The sequence below is a fragment of the Delphinus delphis genome, chromosome 13, assembly GCF_949987515.2.
Source record: "Delphinus delphis chromosome 13, mDelDel1.2, whole genome shotgun sequence".
In the NCBI taxonomy this organism is placed as follows: domain Eukaryota; kingdom Metazoa; phylum Chordata; class Mammalia; order Artiodactyla; family Delphinidae; genus Delphinus; species Delphinus delphis.
In genome coordinates this window covers 12,245,132-12,257,769 of record NC_082695.1, presented here as the reverse complement: position 1 = coordinate 12,257,769, position 12,638 = coordinate 12,245,132, and the positions used below count along the sequence as shown (strand labels likewise).

General features: G+C 46.5%; 1 protein-coding gene across 11 annotated transcripts in view; it reads right to left on the bottom strand.

The window, feature by feature from the left end:
- SPRING1 (SREBF pathway regulator in golgi 1) overlaps positions 1 to 12,638 on the bottom strand; it is a 336,951-nt gene that overhangs the window by 298,402 nt on the left and 25,911 nt on the right. Inside the window, exon 5 of one of the 11 annotated variants that reach the window (XM_060028112.1) lies at positions 8,567 to 8,992. The exons of the other annotated variants lie outside the window; for them this stretch is intronic. Within the exon in view, the coding sequence (XP_059884095.1) occupies positions 8,945 to 8,992 (48 nt within the window). The 3' untranslated portion in view covers positions 8,567 to 8,944. Of the gene's footprint in view, positions 1 to 8,566; positions 8,993 to 12,638 lie in introns of those variants that run through there. 11 annotated transcript variants of the gene reach the window in all.

Here is a 12,638-nt window from a genome sequence, read left to right as displayed (position 1 = left end):
AGTGATGCTCAGGGGACAACACAGCGGATTAATTAAATCACTTCTACTGGCTAAGTGGTGACACTTTGATTTATAGCAGAGCTCACTCAACCAGACAGCAGCTTTTCTTGCATGCCGAAGGAGAGAAGGGCCACACTGGCCACTGGTTGGAGGCCAAGGGCTTTGCAAACTTTAAAGACAAGCATCCTAGTCATTACAGCAGAGGCCCCCCGCTGGGCTCTTTTCTCCAGGGCAGGGGGACCTGCAGGCTCAGGAGAGGAGCTGGAAAGAATGGAGCTGCCGAGGCAGGCCAGCAATCTAACAAAAAGCCAGGGGATCTGTTTTAGAACACGAAGAACTCTATCACACCCCTGCAGAAAGCAGGTTTGAAATGGCTCAGTGCAGTCTTCTCTAGGTCTGTCTCTACCAGGAGGGTTCGTTAGCATCGCACCTCAGTTTGCCCTAAAGACACAGCCCTACGACAGTTCTGTCAAACTGATTCAGGGGGGCTTGTGACTATTTTCCATCACAGCACAGGGTCTTCTCAGTGAGGAGCCCTCAGACCAAATGCACACAATAGCTGTGCTCCTGGTGGTATGTTTTATGTTGTGAGCTGGATACATCTTGTGGCTAATCTTGTTTTACTCCTTGCTTGGGCTGCTAGGAAGCTCAGAGGTGACCATGCAGCCCAAACCGCAGCCCCTCACACATGCCCCTGTGTATGAATGCCTTATGGACTGCATGCAGAAGTCTCTCCCAACTCTCCCTTTATGCAGAACACGTCTGTTTATCTTAAAGTGTTTGGGGGAAAGCTGCCTCCAATTCCCTTAGGAACAAGGTCATATAGGATAGCTGTCAAAACCCTAGACTTCACACATATTAAGCAGACTCTAGTTCTCTGATAACCTGTATTGGAGAAGGGTGCCTGTTAAGACACAAAGTCCTGGGTCCTACTGCAGACTTTCTGAACCGGAATAGGTCAAGACAGGGCCCAGGAACCTCCTAAGCAATCCTGGAATGTTTGAGAACTATAGTTTTAGAGTGAGACATTCCCCAAACCAAATCTCAGCCCCACCAATTAACAGCAAGTCACCTCAAGCAAGCCCCTTCATCTCTCCAGGTTCCCTTTCCTCAACCATAAAATGGCATTGGTGAGAATTAAATTCAATGTCTGTAGGTAGGCAAACACCTCACGTGGCCGGCTGGAAACTGTAAGATTCAATACGTGGGAGGCGACCCAAGTGGCCGTCAACTGATGAATGGATAAGCAAATGTAGTATATAAAGAAATGAAATATTATTCAGTTATAAAAAGAAAGTTCTGAAACCTGCCACAACAGGGATGAATCTTGACGACAATATGCTCAGTGAAAGAAATCAGACACTAAGGAATAAATATTGCATGATTCCACTTACATGAGGTACCTAGAGAAGTCAAAGCCATAGAGACAGAAAGTAGAAAGGTGGTTGCCAAGGCCTGGCGGGGAGGGGAGTGAGTGTTTAATGGGTACAGTTTCAGTTTGGGAAAATGCAAAGAGTTCAGGAGCTGGATGGTGGTGAAAACTGCACAACGATATGAATGTACTTCGTGACACTGAACTGTGCATTGAGAAATGGTTAAAATGGTAAATTCTATATTAGGTATATTTTATCACAATAAAAAAATAAAATAAATGATAGATATTGTTACTCTCCCACCACCAACAAACCAAGTGTATTTTGGACCCCCCCCCCATTTCCTGCCTTGCTCCCTCGGATCCTCTACAATCAATTTAGAAACAAGGCATCTGGTTGAGGGGTGGGAGGAAGGAGAGCCAATGAGGAATGGGAAAGAAATGACAGTATCCAGCCTCTCATTGCTTTTTCTTTAACCCAGGAGTCCCCAAAGTCTCCAAGATGCCAGAGAACGCTCATCCCAACTGTGAAGGAAGCTGATGCAACATCAAATATTAAAAGGGTAGAGGAACTGGCATAGCTTTCCATATAAATGAATCTACTAACATATATGAAGATTGCTTTTAAAATTCAAATATAATTATTTTTTAAAAGGCATCCTGTGAGCTCTGTCTCTCTCCCAACGCTGACACTTCTGGGCCCCTGTCATGCTCCAGTGAGGCGCCTGTTGGCAGCCATCCCAAAGCACTTTGTAACATGCCCTCCAGATCCTAAGTGAAAACTGATCAAAGAATTGGCACCGGCAAAGACAAGACTGAAATCAGCTCTCAAAGGGGTGGGGCTGAGCTATTGTCCCTCTTTGTGGGAACAGCTGCTTAACGGGGAATTGGAGCGGCGTGATTATAATATGCAGACGGGCCCCTCTGTTAACAGAAGCCGGCTTAAAGTACTCCGGGGGCCTCCACCTTGCGTTTTGGCAAAGGGCTCTGCGAGGATGCTGTGTCAAACCTTTTTGAAAATGTCTCCTTGACACGGAGGGTGAGTGAGGGCGCCGGTGAATCTCATTACAGCCCCACGCCTCCCTCTGCTGTTCCCCTGCTCCCTTTTCTTGGCTGCTGCCGAGGGGGAGCTGCACGGCGGGGGCGGGGGGAGTCATCCTGGCCCCAGTTTTAATCAGGACAGAGGAAATGCGGGAAAGGAGAGGACCTAGGAGCCCAGCTCCTGAGCCCCATGAGGGAGGGTATTTGTCAGTCTGTGGATTTGCAGATTCCCCGGGGCAGGGGGCAGGAAGATGGAGTGAGTTTCACCCAAGTTCTTATAAATAATACGTCACTGGGAAATTCATCTTCATCGTGCTCAGCACCATCCCAACACTGGGGGCCTCAAGGAGTCCCGAGGACACCCCCGACCTCTGGTTTCGCAGGCCAGGGGAGGGGAGGAAAGCGATCCTTGAGGCGTTAGGCTCTTCCACATTCCTCATCTGACATAATCCTCCCCTTCACCAGAGGAGGAAACTGCACTTCAGGAAGGTTAAACCAATTTTACAGAGGTCTCCTAGGAGAAAGTGGCAAGACTAGGACACACCCCCAGTCTGTTTCACTCTAAGGCCTTTTGTTTGTGGGTTGGTTTTGTTTTTAATTGCACCCACCCTAAAAAAACCAATGCGTTTCTTTTCTAGGGGGAAAAGTTGGCTGCTCCCAAAATCCTGCCTGCCCCAGTTCGGAAGGATTTCACTGCCTCCTCCACCCATTGGCAGCTAAAAGGCCCCCTGGCCTCCGTCTCTGCAGTGACTGAGGAGGAGATGTGGAGGGAGAGGGGGGAAGCCGGGGAACAGTTTTAAAATGAATATATGCATGTGTCTCTCCTGCTAATCACTGGAATGCATTTTCAGGAGAGGTGAGCAGAGGGATTAGCTGCAGGACTCCCATTAATGTTAACTTTATTTCAGTAATGAGGTGCCAAGGCATGGAACAATCACGGTGGCTAATACGGTGTAATCACAGTGATGAGATACGCATGCTGGGAAGGGAGGGAGAGGGGGCGAGAGTCAGGAGGGGGAAGCTGCTTGCTAGTGGGGACGATGACACCAAAGAGGCAACAGGAGCCAAATTCGAGAGGAAAAGGGAAGAGGCAGGTGAACCCTGCTGAGGGCTGAGCTGGCTGAAGGAAGGCGCCGCTGGTAGGCAGGAAATAACAACAGTAACTCCTCAGTGAGGACTTACATTGGCCAGGCCAGGTGAGGAACCCTGCTCATTTCATGGCATCCTCAGGAGGAAACAGAGAACTGGGTATTATCCCCACTGTAGAGATGGGCAAACCGAGTTTTTAAAAAGTTAAGTCATTTGCCAAAGTCACGTGGCCAGTGGAGGAGTCTCAGTTTGAAGTCAGATTTCTCATAATTGCTACACTTTACAGTATGTCCCCTCCGCTATGAAGAGAGGGTGGGAGAAATAACATGCAAACGCCAGAAGCTAGAAGAGTAGCACCAGAAGGAGGAAGAAGTGGCTTTGCACATGGCCAACCCCCCCATGACGCTGATGCATGGCTGTGTTCGTAGGGCTCACCACACCCAACCAGAGCCATCCATCTGGATGTCTTGGTGATGCTGAGAGAGGGGGATGAAGGAAAGGAGGAGAATCGCTCTCATCAGCCAAGTTCCAGGTACCACCTGTAGCCAGGAAAGAAATCCTCAACACACCCACAAACAGAAGCTAGAATGTTCGCTGGCTCTCCAGACCACACAAACCCTTCAGTTCAAGAAATGTCTGCTGGCCAGAAACCATTTACTCTCAACAGAGCCTAGTGTCTCTTCAAGTGTGGTCTGCAGGCTCATCTGGGTGCCCCTGGAAAATGCACCTTATCCCCGGAATAAGCGCTTCCAGGGAGGGGCTCTGTAGCTGCCCTTCCACCAGAGCCCTGGCTTAGGGTTCCCAAAGATTTCTCTGTGCTTTAAAGAGCTTGCAGATGTCCAAGGCACAGCATTTCGATGTCTATAACCAGTAAGACACACTCTGCCGGTCAGTCCTGCCCCAATCCATGACCCCATCACGTCACAGGTTGCTTAGAAGCATGCAGTTCATAACATTCAACACCATTACGGAGCACCTACTATGTCCCAAGCTCTATTCTATGCCCTGAGAATATAGAAGGGGAAAAATCTAAGTCCTGTCTTCCTAAAGCTGGCATTCCAGTGAAGAAGACAAACAGGATGCCCTGTCGGAGAGCGCCGTGAAGAAAAACACTTGCAGGACAGCAGCGATTCTCAACCAGGGCGATGCTGCCTCTAAGGGACAGTGGGCAATGCGTGGAGACATTGTTGGTTGTCACAATTGGGTGGGGGGGTCCACTGTCATCTGGTGGGGAAGGGAGATGGATGCTGTTGAACATCTTATAATGCCCATGACAGCCCCCACTGCAAAGAATCGTCTGGCCCCAAATGTCACTAGCGCTGAGGCTGAGGACCCCTAGCGCAGAGAAGACAGAGATGTGCTCTTCAGGATAGGGGTGCGGGAAGGCCCCTGGAGAGGGACATTTGAGCAGAGACCCAGGGGAGTGAAGGACGTCTATGGGCAGAGGGGAGGCGCACACAGGGCACAGCACCTGGTTGGACTAGGGATTTCAGTGTAAGTGCGAGGGAGCCTGGGGGTTCCTGGCAAGATGCTGAGACGCTCTTGCTTACCTTTCCGGAGAGTCCCTCTGCCTATGGAGAGCAAAGGGGCACAGAAGGACCAGCTGGGAGGCTGCTAGCATCATCTAGGCCAGAAACGCAGGGGCCTGAACAAGAGCAGGAGAGGCGGGGTGGCAAGAAGTGGTCTGGTGCAGAACACGCCGTCAAGGTAGAGCCTTTGGGACTTGCTCATGGATTGGATGAGGGTGTGACAGAGGAGTCAAGAGTGATGCTTGGAGCCCACTTTCCACTAGGTCCCTGGTCCAAGTGCATCCCTGGAAAACATGACTCCATGCCCCCCTCCTCCCCTTAATCCAGTGTTTCTCAACTAGGATGACTGTCCCCTCCAGGGAACATTAGGCCGTGTCTGGAGACATTGTGGGCTGTCACCACTGGGAATGAGGGCTGCTACTGGCACCTAGTGGGTAGAGACCACGGATGCTACTCAGCGTCCTACAGTGCACAGCAGAGCCTCCCCACCTCCCACCTCAAAGAATCATCTGGCCCCAAATGTCAACAGTGGTGAGGCTGAGGAATCCCTCCCCATCCCTGCCCCCTGCCACATCCTCTCACACAGGGCCCGGCCCCACCAATTTAGCAGGACTTCATCAGAGCCTGGAGATTCCGAATCAATGCATGTCAGTGGCTAAGGTCCATATTAACTACATCTCACTTGCTTCTGATGGTGACACAGATCAGATGCTGCTGCTGTCGCCGCTGCCACCACATGAAACAAGAGTGTTGGAGAGCAAATTCATTATCCAGCTGTTAAGAGCGACAGCATATACATGTCTCTCTCAGACTGGGGGACCTGGGAGCCAGCCCTGCTGTATGACTAAGTGGCTGCCAGCCTCCTCCTCCCTGTAACCTTGACACGCCAGGGCAGGGCCTCCAACGCACAAGCTAAAAATCCAAAAGGCAACATCGGCGGCAACAAATGGATGGGTTAATTTGTTTCATGCCCCTGTCGCTAGCAGACTTTCATGGTTTAATATCCCAGCTGCTTGGAATCAGATTCGGCAGAAGGAAGAAAATGTGACGTCAATGTAGAGATCCGATTGTATTCAGTTGTGTTTGCTTAAAAACCGGTTTTGGGTCCGCTCGGACCTCTAGCAACAAGCTATCACACTTCCAGGTGGTATCTTTAAGGAAAGCTAATTAGGGTTCTTGGCACTTGTAGCACGAATGTTTTACAATCTTCTTCAAAGCAATTTGCCAACATTAGCTAATTAAAACACCCAGCCTTCCGTTGAGGGACAATGGGAAGAAAGTAGAATCTTCATTTCTGAGCATCTGCTGGAGGGTAAAAGCTCTGAACTCCTGTTGCTTTCACTTGGTGGAGGTCTTTCTCCGAAGGTGGCCTTTCATGGTTGTTAGCAACCTTCTAGGGACCACTGAAAAGACTCCATCTTTTCTAGCACTTTGTCTCTAAATAAAGGACAACACTAAGAAGGGAGTTTGACCAATTAAGACTGGTTCGCTAAGCCAGAGGTCAGTACACTATAGCCTGCAGGCCGAATCTGGCCCCCGACCTGTGTAAATAAAGTTTTACTGTAACACAGCCAAGCCCATTTGTGTACATAGTGTCTTTGGTCGCACTCAAGCTACGACAGCAAAGTTAAACATTTATAACAGAGCCCGTATAACTTCAAAACTGGAAATACTTACCTTCAGACCCCTTACAGAGAAAGTGTGTTGACTCCTGCACTTCACATCTGCCTTGACCATGATCTTCCACCTGGGAGGGTCAAACTGCCCCTGGCCCTGACCAGGCTTATCTCATGCATCCATCTCCAGGTGTCTATGTCATCAATAGGGCTTCTGAGATTCTGCACTCTAGGCTGAAACAAGAACCAGCACACCCATGTGGGGAGAAAACCTTTGTATAGGACAAGGGGCTCAGCCTAGACATGGGCATGCTGTTGGCAGAAGGGCAGAGAGGGCCCGGGAAAGAGCACAGACGGCCTTCATTTTAAGTCACTTCTTGCCTAAGGCCATTGCATCACATCAAAATGCAGGGCTGGGTCTGAGCCCCACTTCCTGGCTCCTTGGGCCTGGTAAACTGCATCCCCTCTCACGGATCGTTTCCTCCTGTGTAAAGTGGGAAACATTACCTGCTTTGCAGGGATGCTGTGCTGTGTTTCACTATGTCTTTCGAGACTCCGTTGTCAGTGCTGCCACACAACGCTCCCTCTACTGAGGGCCAGAAGGGAGGACCGACCCCCATTAACCGGTGTTCCCCCTATTCAAACCCCCCCATTCCGGTCCTGGCCCCACAGCTCTCCTCTCAGAGTCTCATTACGGTTATTAGCACAAGACCCCAAATGAAGGCCTCTGAATAAGTGTCCTTGGACAGGAGAAAGGTTATGTAATTTTAAAAAGAAGGAAATTTGAATTTACTCCCCCAGTGTAAAAGTGACAATTAGGAAATGTCAAAACCCAATAGACTCTTTCTCCCTTTTATTTCATTTTCATAAGAATCGCAGGACCTGCCTTCCCCTGCAATTCATCCCCAACAGCCCTCCCTCCCCAGGCCCCACCACCCAATCTGAAAATTCCGTGTTCAGAATTCACTCCCCTGTGTTGCGCACCACCCACTGGGTGAGGCCTCTAGTTCAAGGAAGAGCACAGGGATGGAGCTCGCCAGGTCCCGGGGTTGCCTAGGATTGTTGGGAGGGGTCAGGGGCCACCAATGAAGTCAATTCCTCTGGTCCTGAGGTGTCCGACAGCAGGACTGATGTGACTTGTCAGCTTGGGGGTGGCAGAGACATTCTAGACACCCCCTTCCATTTTTCCCCCAGCCTCACTGGTACATGCTTATCTGCCTTTGTGTGGAGTAGCTTGAAGGGTCCTTATTCATCCAGAACAAAACTGCTTTACGAAGGTAAAGAAAAACTCTGCTGCTGGAAACACTCCCAGCGTCCCCCTTACAACAAGGCCCCTCTGCCAATCGGCCCCTTGAAGAAGGAACTGGGGAGGCAGAGCTGGGGGTGTCCAGCAGACAGGAGAAGGGCCCTGCCTACAGATGCTGCACAGGCCTTTCAGAATCAGAGGACAATGCATGTGTGTCCCACAGACTCACAAACTGCCATGGGCAGGACTGGGGTCCTGCAGTGTAGACCACAGAGGGCTCAAGCAGACCGCTAACTTAGGGCATCTAAACAAGGAAACCACAGACTCCTGCAAGTGGCCAGGCTTTTAGCTTAGTCCAAACCCCTCATTTCACATTTTGGATCCACTCAGCTGCACTGCCCACTAGAAGCTTCTGAAGGTAAAAGGGCTTAACAGCCCGTTCACAGCCTGAAAGTCACAGAATCATAGCAATTCAGGGTTGGAAGACGGAAATGAGTATTTGCTGAACGCGGCATGTGCAAGAAACTTTACATACATAATCTATTTAAGCCAAAAAGAGCCTGTGAGGAGGGTACTGTCATGCCTGTCTTACAAATAAGAAAACCAAACTCCAGAGCAACTAAGTATTAGGGTAAAATGACGCTACTTGTCAGGGGCAGAATTGGAGTTTAAGCTCAGGTCCTTCTGGCTGAGCCTGGCTCTCCACTCTGGGTTCCACTTCTTCCGTGGGGGTCCCAAGCACAACACCTCTCCCCAACACCCACACCAGCCCTTTGCAAAGCTTCTTGTACACATTTTAGAAACAGCTTTATTGGGACATAATATAAATATAAAATGCACACCTATTTCAAGTGTATCCTTAGTATATTCAGAGTTGTGCAGCCACCCCAACATGTGTTGCACTGGAATTATACAACATGTGGTCTTTGGGGACTGGCTTCTTTCACTCAGCATCATGTTTTCAAGGGCCATCCATGCTGTAGCTTGTGTCAGGACCTCATTCCTTTCTGGCTGAATCATATTCCATCGTATGGATAGTCCACATTTTTGTTTACCCATTCATCTTCTGACAGGCATTTGGATTATTTCCACTTTTTGGCTGTTGTGAACAACACTGGTATGAATATCTGTGTGTTTTTCTGCACATTTTTTAAAAAATCACATTTTTACTCCTTTTATTAAAGGTTGAAAGTTATAAACACCTGTTCTCTCATTGAACAACACTGCAAATATTTGTTGAAATGACGAGGCATGTACGACAGGAGAAGCAGCTGGATGCGGTGAAAAGAAAGTAGGTCAGGAGTCAGGGCACAGAATTTACTTTTTTCATTCATTCAATAAAGACCTATTAAAATACAGTATAAGGCATTATACTGGATACTAATGATTTCACCTCCTGACCATTCTATCATTCATTAAAAAAAAAGTTTTTGCCCATTCTGTCCTAGAAAACAAAGGTCAGTCATTTATCTTTCCAAGGCCTCACTCTCATCAGCAAAGTAGGGACAATACATACACCTGGGTATACCTGGGAGGGCTGGGAGAAGGTATAATGATACACCTGAGAGTCCTAGACTATCAGGGACTCAACAAATATGATAATGTGACCCATATGACAAGAGAAATGACTTGCATTCATTTTCCTTTCCCCACCTAAGGTAAAGTATTGCTTTCTACTCAATGATGAAATGTTTCACACGCCGGGAACTGCCTGTAGAATGAGAAACACACAAGCTTCCCTGCCTTATAGAAAACAGATTTGGTTTTCATAAGTGGTTGAATCTTTAAACGCTACCTCCAAAGGTGGAAAAACCTTTTAAAGCAACAAAAGCAGGTCAGAATGAAAACAATTAGTTGGTACCTGACAATCTACCACGGAGAAGGGAAAAAAGGAAAAGACCTTCCACAGAACGTTCAAGTTCCTGGCATTGCACTTTCCCATCTTTGCCAGAAGATGGCGACGTGGTCCCATAAGGTTGCATTAGTGCAACGTTGGCGATGGAATCACAGGGACAAAGGGCACCTGAAGTTGTGCTACTTGGAGACTTGTGCACCTTGTCAATTGCACTGCAGAGGTCTGGGCATCGCTAAGCACATTCCAGGGGAGAAAAAGAGACATGAGGAACAATGATGTGTTTACAAAGGCTACAGGGATCTGACGAAATTTGCAAATGGCTTGAGGTCTAACTCCAGATATCACCAGAATAAAGTTACTGGGGGTGGAGGTAGGGATAAGGGCATTAAAACATTATGCAAGTTAGTATCAAATAATTATGCCTTTATGTTACATCTATTCCAAGGAATATTATCATTCATTAAAAATCAAGTGGTATTAGATATGACACCAAAAGCACAAGCAACCAAAGAAAAACTAGTTAAATTGAACTTCATCAAAATTACAACTTTTATGCTTTAAAGAACACTATCAAGAAAGTGAAATGTCAATGCACAGAATGGGAGAAATGTTTGCAAATCATGAACCTGATAAGGGGCTCATATCCAAAATATATAAAGAACTCGAACAATTCAAGAATAAAAAGACAACCCAATTTTAAAATGGGCAAAGAATTAGGATAGACATCTCTCTAAAGAAGACGTCCATGTGGCCACTAAGTAAATGAAGAGATGTTCAACATCATTAGGCATCAGGGATATGCTAAGTCAAAAGCCACAATGAGATACCACTTCATCATCACTAGGATGGCTGCAATCAAAAGGACAGACAATGACAAGTCTTAGCAAGGACGTGGAGTAACTGGAATCCTCATACACTGCTGGTGGGAATGTGAAATGGTACAATTGCTTTGGAAAACAGTCTGGCAGTTCCTCAAAAGATGAAACATACAGTTACCATATAACCCAGTAATTCCACTTCTAGGTATATGCCTAGAACAGAAAGTATATGTCCGCACAAAACTTATACACAAATGTTCACAGCAACGTTATCCACAATAACCAAAAAGTGGAAACAACCCAAATGCCCATCAACTGATGAATGGATAAGCAAATGTGGTCTATTCATATGATGGTATACTCTTTAGCCATAAAAAGGAATGAAGTACTGAGACATGCTACAACATAAGTGAGCTCTGAAAACATGCTAAGTGAAAGAAGTTAGTAACAAGAGACTACATACTGTATGATTCTATTTATATGAAATATCCATAATAGGTCTATCCGTAGAGACAGAAGGTAAATTAATTGTTGCCACAGGCTGGCAGGGAGGAAGAATGAGGAGTGGACTGCCAACAGGTATGGGGTTTCTTTTGGGGAGATGAAAATGTTCTGGAATTAGTGGTAGTGTCTGCATAACTTTGTGAATAGGAAAAATTACTGAACTGTATACTTAAAAAGGGTGAACTGTATGGTGTATGAATATTTCAACTAAAAAATAAATTTTTAAAAAAGAACAAAGTACTGATACATGCTATAATTGGACAAACCATGAAAACATGGTGCTTTCATGTTTGTGAAAGGAGCCAGTCACAAAAGATCACATATTGTATGATTACATTTATATGAAATGTCCAGAATAGGCAAATCTACAGACAGAAAGTAGATTAGTGGTCATCTAGGGCTGGAAGGACTGGGGGGAAATGGGAAGGCAATAGCTAATGGGTATGGGACTTCCTTCTGGGGTGCTGAAAATGTTCTAAAATTGATTGTGGTGATGGCTGCACAATTCTGTGGATATACTAAAATCACTGAATTGTACACTTTAGATGGTGAACTGCATGGTAAGTGAATTGTATTCTCAACAAAGCTGCTACCAAAAATAGAGTTCCAGGGCTGCTGGGTCACACAAAGGGGGAGGGGCAAGGGGTGGCGTGGAACACACCATTCTCTTTGTTACCAAATGAATGATGCCCCCTGGAATTGTGAAATGAAATGTGGGCCTTCACCCACCTCCCTGGATCAATGCATTCTTGGTGGGCAGTGACCTTGGTTCTGTAACTCCACAGCCAGCCTGGCATGCAGGCCACTTTCTCTGCCTTGTGATCACCAAATCAGATGTCAAAGCCCCATTAGAGGGTCATTCATTTGGTTACAAAATGGTAAAATAGGATCACAATTTTCTTTTTTGTTAAATATATTAATATATGTGCATGTATATGAAAAGAGATACACACCAAATAATGGTGATCTACAAATGGAAGGATTATGAAAGCTTTTGTTCTCTTCTCTAATTTTCTATAATGCAACATGTCACTTTATAATTCGGAAAAATTAGAAAAATGCATATAGTGTATATGCATCAACTGTGTTGCTGTCTCACAACTGCATGTCGGCATTCTATTTTAAACTGGTTATAATTTAATTTGCTTTACTAATCAGTACTACATACAAATACATAGAGTTTCCTCAAATCCTTTTTGAAAAGAAACAAGCTATACTAGTGTAGGTCTATGAATGAGGTGGGACTAAATAAATGGTTCCTGGATGTCCAAGCATAAAAGACTTTCTCTGGAAACCCAAAGTGACAGTTTATCCTAAGGCGGACAGTAGCATCGACACCTAAGAATGTTTAGGTACTATGTTCCCAAAACCAGAGGCTCAGGATCAACTCGATTTTAAATTCCAGAAGACCGTCTTCCAGTTCTCTGTACTCCCTAGCACAGAGCTAAGCACACAGTAAATGCCAGGTAAATACGTGCTGAATGAATGACTGGGGCTGGCAATTCCACATCATCACCATTCAAGGGGCAACGAAGTTTAACCCAGGGTTTCTCCACTTCAAAACACAG